The sequence below is a fragment of the Hipposideros armiger genome, unplaced genomic scaffold (genome assembly GCF_001890085.2).
Source record: "Hipposideros armiger isolate ML-2016 unplaced genomic scaffold, ASM189008v1 scaffold_195, whole genome shotgun sequence".
Classification (NCBI taxonomy): Eukaryota; Metazoa; Chordata; class Mammalia; order Chiroptera; family Hipposideridae; genus Hipposideros; species Hipposideros armiger.
The window spans coordinates 1,127,070-1,147,248 of NW_017731545.1; the positions used below are offsets into that span (position 1 = coordinate 1,127,070).

At 44.5% G+C, this 20,179-nt stretch overlaps 1 protein-coding gene across 1 annotated transcript in view; it reads left to right on the forward strand.

The window, feature by feature from the left end:
• Window positions 1-20,179, forward strand: part of SLC24A3 (solute carrier family 24 member 3) — a 501,111-nt gene that overhangs the window by 273,985 nt on the left and 206,947 nt on the right. Inside the window, exon 3 of the mRNA XM_019653117.1 lies at window positions 13,736-13,812. Coding sequence (XP_019508662.1) covers window positions 13,736-13,812 — 77 coding nt within the window. The remainder of the gene's footprint in view (window positions 1-13,735; window positions 13,813-20,179) is intronic.

Sequence of the window (20,179 nt, forward strand, 5' to 3'; positions counted from 1 at the left end):
ACTGAAAGTGGATGATCTCCCTGCCACCTCTCAGTTCAGACAAGTCAGACGTGTCCCTGGAACACCCCTGGCTCCCATCAGTTGGCACTAGGAATGGAAACTTTGGCCACGGGCAGTTTCTGTGGCTTCTCCATTCCCTGCCTTAACCCCGCCCCGTATCCCTGCTCACCAACAATGTCTCAGAGTAAGTCCAGTCTTCCATCATTCCATACCAAACACTAGCCAGCCCATCTACGCTCAGCAAGGACCCATAGGCATGCCAGAATCTTAATACAAAAAGTGCCCATTCACTGAGCACAGACAGGCCCCTTAGGAATTGACGGGCTGCCAAGTGATGTGTGTGGCTCACTTGGGACCCTGTCTTTTGAAGGGAAAGTACGGAATGCCATACCCATACCCAGGGGTGTGGCGAACAAGCTGCTGCCCACCCCCCACCCTCCAGCCCGCACTCGTGTGGTCTGGATCCCAATTTAAGTGGTGATTTAGGGCAGGATTCCTTTGGAATGATCAAGGGAATGTTTGTGGAAGAAGCAGTGTTTGTGTGGTTCCTGGGTTAGCTTGGGTTCCCAGAAGCTGAGCCTGGCGTGAGCGTTCATGTGAAAGTGATTTTGAAAGTGCTCCCTGGAAAGACTGGTAGGAAAGTGAGCAGTGGGACCGGAAGGGAGGAAGGAGGATCAGGGCGCAGCCATCAAGCAGAGGCTTGCAGCTGGCGCTTTAGCTCAGGGGAGCCCTGGGTGCTGGCTGTTGGGTGTGGAATCACCTTGGAGTTGTCAAAAGGAAGGTGGTAAAGGGATCCGAGGGGAGGCAGGTGAAGCATGGACAGGGCTGTGTCACTTCCTTCTAGCAACTTTCAGAGGAGTTTACAGGAGCAATAACTACACCGGCCACTTCTTCCCTGATGTCTAAACTTCACTCTGTTGTAAGTTGGGATCTTTCGGGAGCCCTGACACCAACTCTTTTGCACCTTACCTTTGTGGGTCCCAACATACTAAGCAGACACTGAGGTATATCCCATGGCCATAAAGTGAACAAATGATAAAATAAGGCCCTGGAGCACTGACAGAATTGCTGCAAAGATGCCCACGTGCTTTCCATCAGCTGTATCTCAGGAGAAGCTGAGCCAACACCCAGCTCATTCTTAGCCTATGACAGATATCAACATGCAAGTGGATGTTGACAGAACTTAAATAAGGCAAGAACTCCAAGCCAGTCCCTTTTTGGGTGGAAGGAGCTAGGAAAATGTTCCTGCAGTGGAGGAGAATCCCAGACTCCATGTATTCTAGGGTCGTGTTTCTCTTGCCTGAGGTTAATTAGGAGAATAGGCCAATTTTAGTCGTGGGTTCCATTCTGGGTTCTAATGTGTCATGAAATTCAATGCAATTCCACATGGTCTTTTAGATTCTGTGTGAAGTATTTTCTTTTGGAAGAAACAAAGCTGGGTTTTGCATAAGCAAGTATTTAATCTCTCTGAGCCTGGGGGAAAATGTGAACTAAGCCCTGACTTATGTGGATTCCCAAGAGGCTACTGTGCTGTAAAAAAAAAGGGCACTTGACTTAGAAGACCTGGCCCCAGGATTGCACTTGCTTTGTGAACTGGGCCTCCATTTCCCCCTCTGTAAAGCACAGAGCTGTCAGGGTAACCGTGAGGACTAGAAAGATCACGTAAGGGAAGCCTGTTAATGGCTCTGGCTGTTCCCACTGGAAAGCTTGGCTGTTTGTTGAAGGAGAACCATATTGAAGAGCACGTACCCCCCTCATTAGAACACAGAACAGCCCCATTCCTTCCCACCTCCACACCTTTGTCTCAGCTTCCTCTCTACCTGAAATGCCTCCTCTATAGCCATGCAAGCCCTCCCTTTTTCAAGACTCCACTCAAGTCCCTCTTACCCCATGCTGTCTTTATCCACAGCTTTGGCTCAGGCTGATACTTTTCTTCCTGACTCCAAAATACCACTCATAGATCCCCATTAATAGCTATAGGTTGGTTATAAATGTAGTTATAAATATAGTTATTTCAGGTAGAGGTAAATGGTGGAAGATTGCATATTACAAAATGGCCACAGCAATAACTCCAGGACAATGTGCTTTTCTAGAATCTGTCTTTTCCCTACCAAATATCAAGAGTCTGCTCCCTCTCCCCCTTGAGATTGGCCAGACCTCTGTAAGTACCTCAAGTAACAGAGAAGATGGTAGGAATTCCCTGCATGAATTCCAGGCTAGGTCATAAAAGGCTGTACAACTTCTTCCTGGATCTCTGTATTGAAAAATGTGTCTTGTATCTCTGAGCCACCATGTAAGAAGTCCCCATGCTGAAAAGACCCTGAGGAAAGACCAGGAGGAGAAACCACACTGAGACAGAGAGAAGGGCCAAGGAGCCCCAGCAGTTCCAGCCCCCACCCAGTGCTAGGGGTTCCCCAGCACAGATGCCAGAAAGGCAGTGAGTGAGTGAGTGAGCCTTTATGTTTCCAGTTCCAACCACTGTGTCATTGCAGTTGCATTAGCAGCTGAGTGAAGACCACCTAGCTGAGCCCAGTCAGACCCAGGAATGTAAGACACCATAAAAAAACGTTATGATTGTCTCAAACCACTATATTTTGAGATAGTTATGATGCAGCAATTGATATGTATAATATACAAACATCAGTATACACATATGCACATACCTTTGTGTATGCACATATATACATACACACATATGTTTGTGTGTATGTATATGTATATGTATATATATATACATATATATATATATACATATACATATATATATGTGTGTGTGTGTGTGTGTATATATATATATATATCTTGGGTTATAGCCTGCCTTCTGCCATCCTCTATTTTGTGCATTTGTGCACTTAAATCCGGCTTCCCCAACTGGGCTGTAAACCCCAAGAGGCCAAGGCTGTGTTGTATACTTTCTAGTTTCCTCTGCCAGAGTTACAACTTGGCACTTGTAGCAACTGTGCTGTTCATCTTTAAGTTAAATTGATGGGGAAACATCTGTGTGCACATCTGTGTCCCTGGAAAGCTTGCTTTCATTATAGGATGCAACTGTAATCAATCTCTTTGGTCCTTGAATCTTTCTCAGAGTAACCCTGTATCTTTGGAAAAAATCATTTGTCTGAATCGCTGAGAATAAGCCACCAGATTTGCTTCTGTGTCTTAGATTCAGGGAAAGAGAACGCTGCTCTCGCCAGCCCTCCCTCCTGTGGGCACTTGACAAGCAGCCTATTGGAAGCGATTCAGCTGGACCTTGTTTCCTCAGCCTAGGATTCCATGGGGTTTGTGGCTTCTATCTTCTATTTTCAGATTGAGAAGCAGCCTCTTTGCCTAGCTACTCACCTAGTGTTACCTAAGAGACTGGAATTTTTATGCACATAAGTTTGACAGTCTAATCCTACTTATTTGACCAATGTAAGAAAACTTAAACATTATAGTCTCTCATAGAATAATAAAGTTATTTGTATCCCTATCCTCCAAAATGCCACATATCTCAAACATTGAAAGGGTCATGTTTTGAGAAAATTATTTTAATAGATTTTCTCTATAGATCTATATGAAATGCACTGCAATTCAATGTCTATGTGAGAAAAGATCAAGGAAGTAATCCTGTGAACTTCTTTTCCACCCTTTGAAAGTCTGCTAAGTCATTTTACCTCACACACTGTAGGAACTCACTGTCCAGCGTGCCAGGTGAGCTGCACGCTGGCGTCTTGAAGGACATGTGAAACCAGTCCTTGGATGGTGGGAGTGGGGAATGATCTTCATTTTATTTGATCAGCCTTTTATTCAAGTGGACCCAAAATTTGTCCTGGCTTATGACAGTAAATACATACATTTGCATCTGGCCTGTGTGATATGATGACCAAAGTTATCACATTACAAAGTTTATGTTGCTGCCATGGCCTCTGCAATTTTTTTTCTCAAAATCATGTTGATTTCTTCTAATGTGTTTGCAACTCCAGTCAACCATGCAATGAAATATAAGCATATAGAAAGACATGAGCTAGCCAGCACAGCAGTGACACAAAAAATATTCTGAGGGGGGTGGGCAAGAGGTCATTGACTTTTAATTGGGAATTTGATGGAGTTCTGACACAAGAACAAAGTGAAACCTTTCTCTCCTCCTCCCTGTCGGCTTTTCCTTTTACTTTGAACGCAAGTGGTGGTATTTATTATTTTGATCACAACTAATTCAAGAATTAAGCAGAATTTTCCTTCACTTTCTTTTTTAAAATATTAAATGTTAATACATTTATGTGCTTGAGGTAGTGGCCAGATTTATTCAAAAGTTTTATTTGCTGCCTACCTTTCTTTCCTATTTCTAAAGCTTCACAAATTTGTGTGGACTTGAAAAGTATTTATTAAACACCTACCTTTATTGCTGTGAATTTCAATTTGCCAACTTCATGTGGGATGTCAAAATCTGACACTTACAGGAACATGTAAGAGAACCTTCAGACTCCAAAAGAAAGTGGAACACAATTTCACTCCTTTGGCGTAACTGGTTTCCAATACCATTTTGCCTCCTAACACATGTTCTTGCCTCTGAGCCTTTGAGCATCACCTGTCAGCGACATCAGAACAGCCACAGATGCTTCTTTGGATTGCCTTGACCTTGAAATAGTTATAGTGGAGGGCTATGGAACACTGCAACATCTCTTCCTGTAATCTCCTAGATTGAGTGTTCTTTCTGTCCAATCCTTGGTTTATCCATATAAATTAGTATGACATTAGATTACCTCCGAACTCTTCCATCATACCTTGCCAGCACATCCCAGTGACCTTCACTTTCCCCAGGTTGTTATTTACCACTTGGTCACACAGTTATTTCAGGCAGCATTAGTTCCATGGAGGATTTAATGTGGCTTAGCAAGTTTTGGCAACCTTTAATGTGAATTTAGTTTACTACAAATTTTCTGCAGCAGGTGATGATCTAGAATATATTCTGGACTTATCATTTCCAGTCATAGTGGAGTAGCTTGTATTAAATTAATGCCCCTGTAGGAACAATTCTGTAGGACTCTGGATAAACCAAAGAAAAACAATTGTTTAAAAGTTGTGGAAAGTGAATAAGGTAAGCAAAGGCTGGAAGGTATATGGACCTTGAAATAAGGAAACCACACTGTGTGAGAGCCATACCAGTTGGCTTTTCCCCTAATGAAACTCTCCAGCATGTGCAGTGCATGGTGGATTGAGCTCAAACAGAAAGCAGTAATCTTATTGGGCTGGGGGATCAGAGATTAGAGTTTGGAGCTCCCGGAGCAGGTGGAAATTGGGGGACATCCCAGAAAGGAAGGAATCACAGAGAAGGAACCCTTAAAACATGCATAAAAATTCCCCTTAAATACTTGACTGACACCAAAACTGCATGCTTTGGGGGCAACTTTAAGCAGTCCATGGGAAACAACAGCCAAGAGGCTGAAATTTCTGAGTAGGGAGAGTTTGGAGGTCAAGTCCTGAAATTAAAGGAGCTTGATAAACAGCTCAAACTTTACATTGAAATCTTGCAAAAACAACATCCCAGGACCAAGAGCATCATCAAAACAGACTTTTGTTAGAAAAAGCCTAAAACCACCACAGAGATGACTCAAACAAAACTCAACAGTCCAGAGTCTCTTCAGCACATCATACAAAGAGTCAAATGTACAATAAAAACTTGCTAGGCACATATTAAGTAGATTCTAAATCCCCTTGCTTTGATCTGGCCTGGTACAAACTGTAACCCATCTTGCTCTGCTAATTACAAGACAGCATATGGCCTTCTTAAGATATCTTCTTTGTCATCAGTTCCTACTCTTGGTCCATCACTAATTGGAGACCAAAGCACATTGTGGAGGCAAAAGGCATTTAGTCTGTCTCTTTCAAAGCTATAATGTGTCATTGTTAGGGCCCAATGATAAGCCAAGAAATATGGGGAAAAATGAATATAAGAATTACTTTTTGTTTTGGATTAATTATACTCTTCTCTTAATTTTTATTTATATTAAGTGACAGATGTTTTCCTAGAGACATATCCATGATATTTTGAATTTAGACTTTGGGTGCACAAACTTAGTAGCCCAACAAAAAAGCCTTGAGTTCAAATTTTCCCTTAAGAGTTGCAAATGTATTTAGAAGAATCTTGAGTGCTTTCACCCAAAACTATAGGTAAATGGTCAAAAGATACCTAATATGTGGTAACGTAAAAGGGAAAATGATTCCCTATAGGTGACATCTTTATTTTTCCCTTAAAGAGAGGCCAGAGAGTGCCAAGTACTGAATTGAGGAGTAAGCATAGCTTGAGTTTTGTCAACTGAGTTATCCAATAGTTTATTTATTTGCAGCTCTTCCTATAACTAGTTGTGAGTTTTCTTAGATATTTATTTAATTATTATAGACCAAATTTCAAGCTAATCTTTTATCAATGGGTAACCACCATTGATATATTCAATATATGGAAAACATATTGAAATAATTTTAATCACCACCCCCCCTTTAATGGATTATACTCTAAGAGAGGTACAGATCAAAAGAAATTATGGCAGGAATCACCATTACCAGGCACAAGAAGTACCAGTTATTTTTTCATTTTAGAACTTTGTCAGCAAAGCTTCAGTGTAGGGAAATAACAAGCACACATGCCCCCATTCCCATTCCCATAACTATGGCAGATATTGTTAAAATGCTCTACTACACTGAGCCCCATCCAAGGCTCAGGCTAATAGTCAGTCATTACCACTCAACTGATGATCATATGAAATGAGATCTATTTTCTATCCCTGAACTTGATGGTCTGAATAACATTATGGAGAAAGAGAAAGAATAGATTTTAAAAGGGGAAGCAGAAGGACAATTTTAACTGTGCCTCCCACCAAATACTCCTGTTACAGATGGAAATCTGTAGACCAATACTAAAGGTTACTTCTAGCACTGAAATTTGATGAGTTAACATTTTTTTAAAATTACTGATTTTGAAAGTTCTAGTCATTTATCATGCATACTTCATCTTCTATAAAATAAATACATAAAGAGTGAACATTTTCAATATAGATTCCTATAGGGAATTACTACATTCAAAAGGAACTATTTTAATTGCATTTTTGCCAAGAAAGTTTTTCATATAGCCTCATCCTCTCCAAGGGTGCTGAGGAGGAATGGGCATTCCTTCTAGCCATTGAGTGTCCTCTTAAGGAGCTATTTAGTGGGTTTCTGCATACATCCACTTGTTGGTCTGAATTTACCCGGATCAATAAGACTTGAGAGAATAACAGATGTAGCACCTGAGTCAGATCCAAGTTTATCCATCTAAACTTTCTGTTTCTGATGTTGGCACCAAGGGACATTTTGAGGAACAGAGCAGTCCAAGAATGGCATAAAGTCTGAATACCTCAGAGCTACTTACCATAAATATTTTATTTTCTTTAATTAGAATTAATTATTGACACAGCCATGGTAATCCCACATGAGCAACAAATGCAAGTTGTAGGCTCTTGCCCCTGCAAATAGGCCTCCTTCTATCTCCTGCCATGTTTGTGGCCTGAGACCACTACATTATTCATGGAATCACTGTATTTTCTACAGTAGCTGCTGGCTCGGAGCCATGAGCAGTGTTGATGCCATAGGTCTTTATCATTGATAAAGAAATTTGTTTCTAGGTCATCAAATTATATTGTAGTGCCCTTCCAGGCCAAAAGTCTATGTAACTAATTATTGGGGTTCTTTAGTTGCAAAGAATGTCTGTTCCCTCCCAGGAGAAAAACTTGTGGGATGATTGTTTAAACTCTTCTGCCAATATGGACATGAGAAAAATAGCTCTGAAGTGGAAATCAAGGAACTTCTCATGGGTGTTTGATCAACTTTAGCACCATGGAAAAGGGGCATAAATGGTCTCCCAACCTGCATTCAGGAGTGAGGTGATTCTATTCTTCCATTGACAAAGCAGGCTGCATCATTTCTCTATAAGTGCATGGAAATTGGGGAGGAGTTGGGAATTCACCTGAATATGAATAAGTCCTTTGCTGGAAAATCTAACATTTGTTGCAATGGAGGGATGCAAAATTGCAAAATTCCTAGTGCCCCTTGTCTAAATATGGGTTCATCAGAAGTAGGCTCTGAGACAGACTCAAGTACAAGTTTATTTGGGAGATGATGCATATAGGGGAGTCCAGACAGGGAAGGGAAGGCAGCCAGTCAAAGGAGAGTTACAAAGCTAGTTGTCACAGTGGGCAGCTAGAGTATAAACCTGCTGAGAACTCTAGCAAACTGTGCAAAACACTTCTAGGAGTTATCTCACCCAAACAGGGAGGGAGCTGGGGTATTTATACACCCACTATCCATTAGACTTTGGTTGAAGGCTTCTCCTGGGGGAAAGAGCTGTATTAATTCTTCAGCATATCCAACCTGAATATCTGGACAGAGCAGTCTTTCTCAGCTTTGGAGATACAAGTGCTAGCAGTTGCTTAGCATGAAAGTGATGGGACTCCAGGAATGTGGGCAGGACATTAATGGACAAAGGAAACAACCCTTGTCCATATCTCTCCCTCTCCATTATTTAATAAAGTTAAAGGAACTAGCATTTGATAATTATTTACCTGACTCTATGTACTACATATTTCATAAGTATCATCACAGTTAATCCTCATAATAACCACATAAACTGGTATTGTTTTCATTCTCCCATTTTACACATTAAGAAACTAAGACTGAAAGAGGTTAAGGAATTTCCCCAAGGCCACAGATCTCATGAGTGGTGAAGGAGGGCTTCAAACCCAGGTTTTTCATGCTCTTATAAAACCCTGGCTGCTTGTGGTAAGCAAATGTCACTGCATAAGCATTTGGCTGAAGCAAACTTTCTTAGCAAATTTGGTTGGTAATATTTTTTGATTGATAGTTTGATGAGCCCTGTCTTAAGGGCTGATTACCATGGCCTATGGTTGCATCCTTTTTTACAGAGATGCTGTTTATGACCTTGTTTTCATTCATACTTCAATCCATTTGAATCTGGAACTTTTAAAGAGAAGGACTTGTGCCTTTAAAAGTCATGGGAAAATAACAATTTGCCCTTTCTTTTTTATTTTTTTTTAAATTACAGTTTATTGGAGTGACAGCTTTTAGCAAAGTTACATAGATTTCAGGAGTACAATTCTGTAATATGTCATCTATATATTACATTGTGTGTTCAAATATATGGTGATGGAAAGAGAACTGACTCTGGGTGGTGAACAGTTTGCCCCTTCTAATACAAAGGAATCGACATGCTAGAAAGTCAACCCCAATTATTATCTCAGCTCCTCCACTAACATTTATGTGAACTTGGACTGGTTACTTGTCTTCTTTGGGCCTTGGTTTACTTATGTGTAAATTGGGGATAATGCGCCCTATCACATAGAAGCAATGAAAAAGAGATAAATATATGTTTACAGCACTCAATAAAGATGAGTTCCATTCCTAAATTCAGGATATGTAAATTATTGGGATGATCTCAAAGAGGGTTGAGGGCTCCCTTGCCCCCACCCTAACTTGTTATCCACTCAGCTTGTACATCTTTGGAATTAGGACTGTCCATCCTGTTCTTTCTGTAACTAGTATAGTACTCAGTGCATAGTAAGAGCTGAATAAGTATGTATTATTTTGTACGTTGTTGATTTGTTAATAACTTTTCCAATGTTAAGAGACATAGTCCTTAGAACAAGACAACCTCTCAGGATACCCTGAACCCTCTCATTGCCAGACAGTCTCCCTCTTGCATTCCTATGGCTTGCTGAACCTCACTGAACATAAGAGGAAGGCATTGAAATGTCTCTGAAACGTTTCCAGAGACGAAATATTTAGAAAACTAAATTGTGACTCTATCTGCTTTCACACAGATTTTTTTGTGGATAATATTTTTCATGGGCCTTCAGTTATGATAAATGTGTACATCTGATCAACAAATACTCATTAAGTGACTCTTCCATGCTGGGCACTTACCTAGGCCCTGGGTATACAGAGGAAAATAAATTTCCTCCAACCCTAACCACCAGTCTTGTGGAGAAGACAGAAGGAACCAAAAATTGCCACAAAGCAAGGTCTCATGCAAAATTCTTTCGCAATGCTGAGGACCGTATTAGCTACTGCATTACTCAGGGTGGGTTCAAATATGCTGGGTAACAAACAGCCCCCAAATCTCAGAGGCTAAGAAGAACAAAAATGTTCATTTTTACTTACACTACAGGTACAAAATGTGAGTATCGGGGGGTGGGATTCTTGTATCAGACACTTGGGGATCCCAGCTGATGGAAGATTCATGCCGACATATGTTTCCATGAATGCTTAGACAAGAACATTCTAGACAATGGATCAGGCACTGGCTTTTAAAGTCTGCCTGGGAATCTGACACGTGTCATTTTGCTCACATTTCATTAACCAAAGCAAGCTGCCTGACCCCACCTAACCTTGAAGGGGACCCAGAAGTGTACTCCTTCAGGTCTCAGAAACAAGGAGAAATGGGATATTTGTGAACAGCTCAAGTGGCCACCCAAGTTGGAACCCAGTTGTTAGGAAGTTTACTGGAGTGTCCCTCCCAATGCCATTTCTCAGCTAGTAATTCTGTCTTGTGTTTATACAAAAACCATCTCCTGGGAGGAAGGCCGTCTGAATTCATTCACACTTGTATTCACTTGGTATTTATCATTCCCTTTCATGGACCCTGGCCTGGTGGGCACTGGCCATAGAGAGAAAAATGGCCGAGTTCTTGTCCTCAGGGAACTCTCAGTATAGTTGTGTTGAAGGTACACACACACACACAATGAATGACTGCAGTTTGGTTGGAATATCATCTGTTGGGTACTCGCACAGTACAAGACGGCCACAAAAAGAGCCAGGAAGATTCCATGGGAGGCTAGTACCACACCTGGCTGGCAGGGTTTTCCCAAAATTCATGCAGGGGGAGAGGGAGCAGCAGGCTTTATGGGAGGAGGTGGATCACCAGGACAGATAAAAGTGTCTGAAACAAAACTGGAGTCACCCATCACTACAGAGGAGGAGCTGGGCAGTGTCAGCACCCCAGATTCTTGGGGCAATCCCCATGAGGCCAATCAATCAAGGGCACTAGGTATTTTGGTATGAAAGACCCCTGGGATGAGAGGTCAGCATCCTGACAATTGCTGAGGCTCAGATTCCTTCTGCTCCATGCTAAGGGAGCTAGGCTTTAAGAAGCATTGATCTTTACCGTGGGCTGCTCCATTTGATCAGTATGAAATTACTATGTCTAAAGATCTAAAGATGCCATGAATGTCCATGCTGCAGCTTTTTTTTTTCAAACAAAACAGAAAACACTCTCCATCCCCCAGCAAACCTCCATTTAGACTTATCAAACTCAGGCCGCAGGAAAGCAGCCAGGAGAGAGGAGCAGGGCTGCTGATTGCTGTTGCCTTGGTAAGGGGAATCCACTCAGTTCAGGCTATGTGGTTTCTATGGGAACAGTACTGCTTGCCTTTGCTGGTCCCCAGGGCTGGCAAGATGTACTGAAAGGAAAACTCAGGGGAGACAAAGAGGAGCAGAAAGAGACTGAGAATTTTGAAGGTACACACCCTCAGCCGGATGTGTAGCTGTTCCCAGCCTGTCACGTGGGCCATGTGGCCCTAACAGCCTGATCATGGGAAGCACTTACCTAGAGGCACATGCATTGTCCAGCTGTCTTGAACTAAATAGACTCTAATGTGAGGCAGGCAGGAATTGGCGATAGGCAGATTTCAACCCTGAGACCAGAAAGGAATGTGCCTTTCACCCCATGCCACGCCAACATCCCATCATTGTTATATTTATGAAGAATAGCAATACATAGCCCAGGAAGCATGGCAGGGGGTGTTTCACATACGCTGCACTCTTCCCAGCAAGGATGGGATTCACACACCCATCCTACAGATGAAAGACATGGGTTCTGAGAGGGGAAAGGACAACCCATGAGTGGTATAGGTGGAATCTGAACCAGGGCCTGATTTTCTACTTGGGCCCTTATGCAAAGTCCAGTCAACAACCCAAGGAAAATGTTAGCTTCCGAAAGATGGGCAAGCATCCTAGCTCACACATTAACCAAGAAAATGCCCTGGTTTGTTTGGATTTGGGTGTGAGGAAGCACACTCACGTGGAGGGCAACTGGGATGTCATCAGCACCACCAGCCTGCAGGAGGCACTAGAAGCTCCACCTTGTTTTAAAGAAAGAAACTAAGGCCAAGAAGCACTGGGCAGAGCCTTACAGCCCAGCATGCCACCCTGTCTCCATAGACTTTTCTTGCACAGCTGCAATGGTGAAAACACCATTTCCTCAGCATGTTGGCGGCACCAGAATCTGGGCCGGCCAGGTGGGGAGCTTGCTCAGCCTCGGGGAAGCAAGCTCTGCTGCTGCTGGAAGCTGCTTTCCTGAACCATTGGGTCACCTGGGCAAGGCGGACTTACTCCATCTCCTTGATCAGGGTTCAGGGTCTGCTCCCTTCCGAGTTTTTTGTCCTGCTGACACTTACTAGGTATCTGCTTTGTGCATTAACCATACTCTGTGCTTAGGCTAGAGGGAGCAGTGAGGAGGAACCTCAGGTCATTTTTCAGATGGCCAATAGGCAAACTGAGGCCCTGAGAGATGAATATACATGCCCCCAAAGACCATACCCTGGGAGTACTGGCATTGAGCCCCACATTTACAGATGCCCCATTGAGGACCCTTTCCTTGATCCCAGGCTGACCCCTTCCTGAGGAAGATTAAACACAATCATACCAACTGCTTTAAAACCACCGCAAAGCAACCCTTTGTGAAAACAGCAATGTGTGTATTAATAGAATATGTATATAGCACATAAGTAGGGGCTGATGAGATCAATGATAAGCACTAGAGGCCTCTCCCAAATGAAACTGCTACCCAGTGGGTCCCCAGTGAGGGCTGTTCTTGAGTCACATTCTCTGCAGCAAGGGTCAGCTGGTAATGTCATTCACAAATGAGCCATAGAAGTTTCTAACATGGTAGAATCTATGCTTAATATAAGAACACATACAATGAAGCTAACTATGGTAGAAATCTTAAAATTTTGGCCCTAACAAACTAGATTCAGAATGCAACTCCCAATAGCAGTTTATCTGGACCATTAAACCTAGGCACGGGGCATCCCTTCTTCCACCTTCATCCCACGCCCACTGCTGTGTGCTGACTCCAGTTATGAATGAGCACATTATGGTCTCATGCTTATAATTATAAAGACACCTTGCATCTCTACTCTTCTTCCAGTTCCTACACTTGGAAGATCACAGGGATGGGTACACAGGCTGTAGCAGACACCAGGCATCACCACACCAGACATGTCGATGGCTTCTTCGGGCACCTGTGACTCTGTCCAGGCCCTTCTCTGGTTCCAGGGACTCACTTGACTTTGTCAGTGCAGGGGTGGATAGTAGTTCATATATTTCCTCATTAATACTTTAAGTCACAAGTGACAATCTAAAAATCACTCTAATAATGATGTGATGTAAATATAGTATCATATATAATGGATCATGAAAATGTCTTTTGGAGGCAGAGTCCCAGGGGTTTCCAACACTACTGTAGTTTGTTGCCTTCTTCCTTACCTGAAGGAAACACTACACTCCAGTTAGAGCTATAAAGATGTAATTTTTTCTCATTCAAGTTCTTAAACCCTCTATGGAAACAAGAAATGACAACACCACCCCAGACCCCCCAGCATGGGAAATGCTGTCATCTATACTGAACTGGTTTTCTGTGTCTGTTCTTTAGCCCTGCATGAATTCCCTGATGACATCTTCACCAACGAGGACAGAAGACAGGGAGCAGTGGTTCTCCATGTGCTCTGTGTAAGTGCCCCTCGTGTGGCTTTGCTGGAGGGTCCGGAGGGAAGGCTTGGCCGGTGATGGGTGGACAGTGCTGTGCCCACAGAGGCGTCTTCCCTCCCTCCTGTGCACACACCAGGAGGGGGTCCTCTGAGCCCTGTGGGAGGCAATCTCTAAATGTACCCTCTTTAAGAGGACACAGGTTTGTAAGCTGGCAGGTATCTGTGTGTATTCTTTCCGTGATATCAGTCAGTGCCCATAGCATATGCTCCGAGGTCAAACAGTCTTGTTCTCTGCTATTTAACCTCTCTCTCTCTCTCTCTCTCTCTCTCTCTCTCTCTCTCTCTCTCCAAATGTCACCCTCTTGGGGAACCTTTTCCTAACCAGCCTTTCTAAAATGCCACTGTCGGGGCCGGCCAAGTGGCTCAGTTGGTTAAGAGCTCGCTCAAGAGTTTGAGCTCTGAGCAACAGCGGTTCGATGCCCGGCCTGAACTGAGTTGCCGCTGAGCTGCCAACAGGTGGCAGGATGGCCTAGCTAATAAAAACCAAAAAAAAACTCCAGCAAAAAGCTGTCCAGGGGGCCGGCCAAGTGGCTCAGTTGGTTAAGAGCTCGCTCAAGAGTTTGAGCTCTGAGCAACAGCGGTTCGATGCCCAGCCCTAGCTGAGCTGCCAAAAGGTGGCAGGATGGCTCAGCTAAAAATAAATAAATAAAAATAAATAAAAATAAAATAAAATGCCACTGTCTATTTCCCTTACCTGGCTTCATTTTTCTCCATACCACTGATCACTACCTGACATAGTATTATATAATTATGTGCTTATTGTCATCCCCACCTCACTCATGTGTAATCCCCAGGAGAACAAGGACTTTGTTTTGTACATGGCTTAATTTCCCGACCTACTCCTGGCACATGGCAGGGACAAAGTGTTTGTTGAATTAGTGGATTAAGTGTAATGGCAATTGACATAGCGTCTGGCACATAGTAGGTGATCAATAAAAATTTGTTCTGGCTCTGAATATCCATCACTGCTCTAGCACTTCCTCTGCAGACGCAGTGCATTAAAGGCCTTTGACTTCCCTTGTCCCCATTTGGAGAGTTTAGGGACAGTGTATGTGTGAAGATATATCTCAGGCATGACTGCAGGATCAGAAAGACCCAGGCCAGAGTCTGGACTAGGTATATCACTGTGCTCTCCCGTCTCCATGGCATCCACCCTACCCTGGGGTGCTCTTAATTCCTTCTGGTTATTTATTACTGTGAAACAAATTCTCTAAACTTAGTACCATACCCAATAACCATTTTCTGTTGCTTGTGAGTTCTGTGGGTCAGTAGTTGAGGAGGAGCACAGAGGGAATGCTGTACCACAGGTTCCAGGTCTCAGGTGGGTCAGTTTGGATGGCTGGCAGTGACACTGATGTCTGGGGCTGGAGCTAGTGGTGCTGGAGGACCCCTTCCAAAAGGGCTTTCCACACCCATGACTGGTGTCCAGGCTGGAGTGGCCAAAGGACCAGCTCAGCTGGGACTGTTAACCAACTCACCTCTATGTGGCCGCTCCAGCATGGCTCCGCATAACAGCCCTGGGCTTGGAGAGGGAAGGTTACAATGAACAAGGAGGAAGCCCCATGGCCTTTAATGCTTCGGCCTCAGAAGTCACAGACATCTTTTCCACCAGACTCTATTGCAGTAACAAGCCCCCAGTGACTCAAAGGGAGGGGACACAAGACCTTAATTTTCAATCCACACCTGGAGAAGGTCAGCAGGCACACCCTGGGCTCTGGAGTCAGACCTCACGTGGGGTTGGAGCCCAGTTCTGCTGTCCTTGCTTTGTGTGTGGCTTCTGACAACATATTTAACCTCTCTGGGCCCATAAGCTGCCCTAAGCCTGAGTCTCTTCACAACGATAGCAATCAACTCTTCCAAGTCTTTCCTCACTTACCCAACCCTCCCAGAACCCTCCCCCTGGGGAAAAAAATTTTTTTTTGTTAAGAAAGACATTCTCTAAAAATACCAAATGGCAAAGTAGACTATTTGCAATCTTCCCTGCCCTTTAGGAGAGCGAATGCACAGAGCAATTAGTACAGATGCCAGCTGCCGCCTTCGGCACCAAGCAGGCTCCCGTGTCGCAAGGCTGAGGAGACCCAGGTACTGAGTCAGATCCAGAAGTCCCTGGTAGCCATCAGCACCCTGATGCCCTGACATCTGAGAGATGAGATTTCTACTCTCAGCACAAACAGTGTGAACTCCATCCTCCCAAGGCTGTCCCATCTCCTGCAGCTGGCGGGGCCCTTTCTCTCACCTCCTCTCTCTCACACATCCTCCGACTCCAGCTGAAGGCTGAGTAGGTTGTGTTTACCGTCTCTTCATGAGCCAAGGGTACCTGTAAAGCCTCTGCTCTCTGTGATAGTGCATTCCCGGGGGGGCATGAAGGCAAAACGGACAAAAGTGGATAATCCTCCCCTTAGACACTTCCCTAGAGTGGACAGAAACCTGCAGCTTAGCACTTTGTGACCATTGGTATCCAGTACCACAGTTAGCCCCTTTCCTGGGCCCTGCATTCTAGAAACCACAGGGCAAGGAGTCCCGGGGTCAAGGTAAGCATCCTCCCCTTCAAGACTACGCTCCAGGCATATGGAACTTCAGACTTCTCCAACCAAGCAGCGCATTCTTACTGCCAGGGCCTGTGTAAGCCTTCTACCCAGATCCATCTCTTAGAGGGAAGAGGCCTGGGCAGAGAAGCTTGAACCTCCTGCCTAGGGCATCCACATACATGCCTGTGGTGCAGGCTTAGCTGCGCTCAAACGAAGAGAAGGGCATCTCTTCTGTATGGCAGAGGCGTATGTTAGGATGGACCTGCCAGTGCCCTCCCCAAGGTCAAGGACCATATATTACATTATCCTTTCCACAAGAATATAAGCCCCCCAGTAGAACATGAGCCTCACAAAAACCCCTTTGTACTGTGTCCGGCGCATTGAACAAGAAAAGCTGCACAGTTCAGTGAAGGTCAGTGCAGAAATGAGCGATCCTTTTTATCCCTTTCACTACCATGGTGCCCACCACATTTAGCATGCTCAGGAATTGTTAGGTGAACATCACGGGCTGTAAGAAGAAATGCTGCCAGAGCTAACCTGTGACATTTTGATGGCCAGTGGCATTTTGGTGGCCAGCAGGAAACAGATGAATGGAGGACTTAAAGCTGCAAGGAGCTAAGTACATGTTTCCTGCATTCCTCCATCTAGAGAGCATTTCTGAGCCCCTGCAATATGGGAGCACTGGGCTAGACCCTTCTAGAAGCCTGAGATAGAGTTGCGACCTGCAGGCACCCACTGTCCTGTGGGGAGGGCCACTTATAGACAGCTCCTACCCCCTATAAAATGCTGGCCATGGCCTGTGCTGTGTGCTGTGGAAGTGCAGAGAGGTCACAGTCCAGTGTTGGGAGGTTCAGTTGAGCTGGACTTGCAGAATGGGTAGNTACCACAGTTAGCCCCTTTCCTGGGCCCTGCATTCTAGAAACCACAGGGCAAGGAGTCCCGGGGTCAAGGTAAGCATCCTCCCCTTCAAGACTACGCTCCAGGCATATGGAACTTCAGACTTCTCCAACCAAGCAGCGCATTCTTACTGCCAGGGCCTGTGTAAGCCTTCTACCCAGATCCATCTCTTAGAGGGAAGAGGCCTGGGCAGAGAAGCTTGAACCTCCTGCCTAGGGCATCCACATACATGCCTGTGGTGCAGGCTTAGCTGCGCTCAAACGAAGAGAAGGGCATCTCTTCTGTATGGCAGAGGCGTATGTTAGGATGGACCTGCCAGTGCCCTCCCCAAGGTCAAGGACCATATATTACATTATCCTTTCCACAAGAATATAAGCCCCCCAGTAGAACATGAGCCTCACAAAAACCCCTTTGTACTGTGTCCGGCGCATTGAACAAGAAAAGCTGCACAGTTCAGTGAAGGTCAGTGCAGAAATGAGCGATCCTTTTTATCCCTTTCACTACCATGGTGCCCACCACATTTAGCATGCTCAGGAATTGTTAGGTGAACATCACGGGCTGTAAGAAGAAATGCTGCCAGAGCTAACCTGTGACATTTTGATGGCCAGTGGCATTTTGGTGGCCAGCAGGAAACAGATGAATGGAGGACTTAAAGCTGCAAGGAGCTAAGTACATGTTTCCTGCATTCCTCCATCTAGAGAGCATTTCTGAGCCCCTGCAATATGGGAGCACTGGGCTAGACCCTTCTAGAAGCCTGAGATAGAGTTGCGACCTGCAGGCACCCACTGTCCTGTGGGGAGGGCCACTTATAGACAGCTCCTACCCCCTATAAAATGCTGGCCATGGCCTGTGCTGTGTGCTGTGGAAGTGCAGAGAGGTCACAGTCCAGTGTTGGGAGGTTCAGTTGAGCTGGACTTGCAGAATGGGTAGGCGTTTTCCTAAAAAGGGAGAAAAGCAATTCCAGACTGGAATTGGAAACCCGTGATAAAAAATGTAGAGACTGGAGAGTCCAGGATGTCTGGATTGAGCAGAAGCTAAGGACGTGGAAGGTGTAGAGGGTTGGGGAGGGGGCATCCTCACCTGGGAGGCACCACGAGGTGGCTCAGCTGCCGAGCTGGAAGTGGTGGGAACGTATTCCAAATCGCGCCATCCCTTTTTGCATAAGGTATAGGGTCAGGCATGGCCAGAGGGGAACTAAAGTGATCTGCTCTCCAGTCAGGTGAGAAAGACCCAGGCAGGCCACAGAGAAAGGCTCAGGGCCATTTGGGCAGGGGTTCCAGGTACCCTGAGGAACACCCCAGGCCTGGGGAAGGACATCAAGGAGGGGGTGTGGGGGACTGAACATTATCTAGCTGTCTCTAGGCCCCTGAAGAGCTGTGTCTGCCTCCTTCAGTGAGGGGAGGGTCCCAGAGGTGTATCCCAGGATGCCTCAGGGAGAGGGACATGGGACTGCCCTTTCATGTGATTAACTGGCTGTAATTTCAGATCTCAACCACAGAGCCCAGGCCTTTCAAATCATATTCTGAAACCTGATGAATCAGCATTTGCACCCACACTCAAACTTCCCCATTCGGCTGAGGCCCCATTAGTGTGCTTTTCCTGTGAGGTCCCCATAAAGCCTGTGACATTCAACCTCAGTTGGGTACTGGTCCTCAGGCACCATGGTTCTGCAGATCTCCCAGAACCATCTTAGATATCAAAGCTTGCTTCTCTTTTTCTTGTCTTTTCTTTTTTTTTTTCCCCTTCTTCATTTCTTTTTTTTTTTCCCCCCATGCAAACACTTCCCTCTTTTGTATGAGCTTTGTGGAAATCAAACAGCCATTTCTGGTTAAACTTTCCAAACACTGTAGATTTAATTTTCCCCTGGATCTTTCTGGTTTTGTCAATTTCACAAACCCTAAATCCTGGGATTGCACTTAAAGATTTCTATTCCTTCTGACTATTCTTCATGTATGGGTTCCCGAGTAGTGTGGAAATCCATCACCTGTGTAACTTTGTCAACAATGAACATCCCAAGAAAAGACACTTCCTTGTCTTAGGACTTGCTTTATCACCAATCTGCTATAACATTGAGACACTGAAAGCAGTGTTTCCTGCCTGTGAGGAAACTTACACCCTGTAAACTCATGGATCCTGCCCCAATTGGGGGAAGAAGCCTGTGAATAATTTTCTAGAAACATGATTTGTTCATGATTTATAAGTATTTTGTGAAATTTTGCTAATTATCCCACATGTTGATAGCTAAATCTTTGAGATTATAACCAAACTACACGTGTTCTCTTCCAGTAAAAGAAGCTTTACATAATCAATATTTGAAATTCTTTCTCAAAAAATGGGTCTTTTTTTAATAAATCAACCTCCACAGCAGAAATAAATACTGTGTGTGCACCTTGCCAGCTTTGGGGAAAGTTATTCTTCGTAAGCTTCATGCCTTCTTTACACATTTTTAATGTAATTCCTCTCTTCTGGTAGGAAGATATTTCTATATATTTGTGTATAAAGTGGTATAAGTACCAGATTCTCTCACAAGGCAAATTTCTGCTAGGTGAGTCTGTTTGGAAGATGTACTCCTAACTGGTCCAGCAACTCAGACCCATCCATGGACCAACCTAGGAACAAAATATGAATGAGAATGTTTCTGATGTCCTTCTTCATGTTCTAAAACCTAGACGTGCCCCGAGGAGCCTCACAGGAAACTCGGGTGTTGACTCTGTGTGCACAGAAGGGACTTCTTCCTCTGTGGAGCTGTTAGGGCAGTCTCTATCTGGGCCATCTTGGGGTTCCCAAGGTGGCAAAAAGGATGTATGGGCCACCGGGAGGTCCCTGGCCATCTGCCTTAGGCCTGCTCTGTCCAGTGGTAGGGACTCCCTTGTCCACATCTCTGTCTTCACTGCCCAGTGTTCA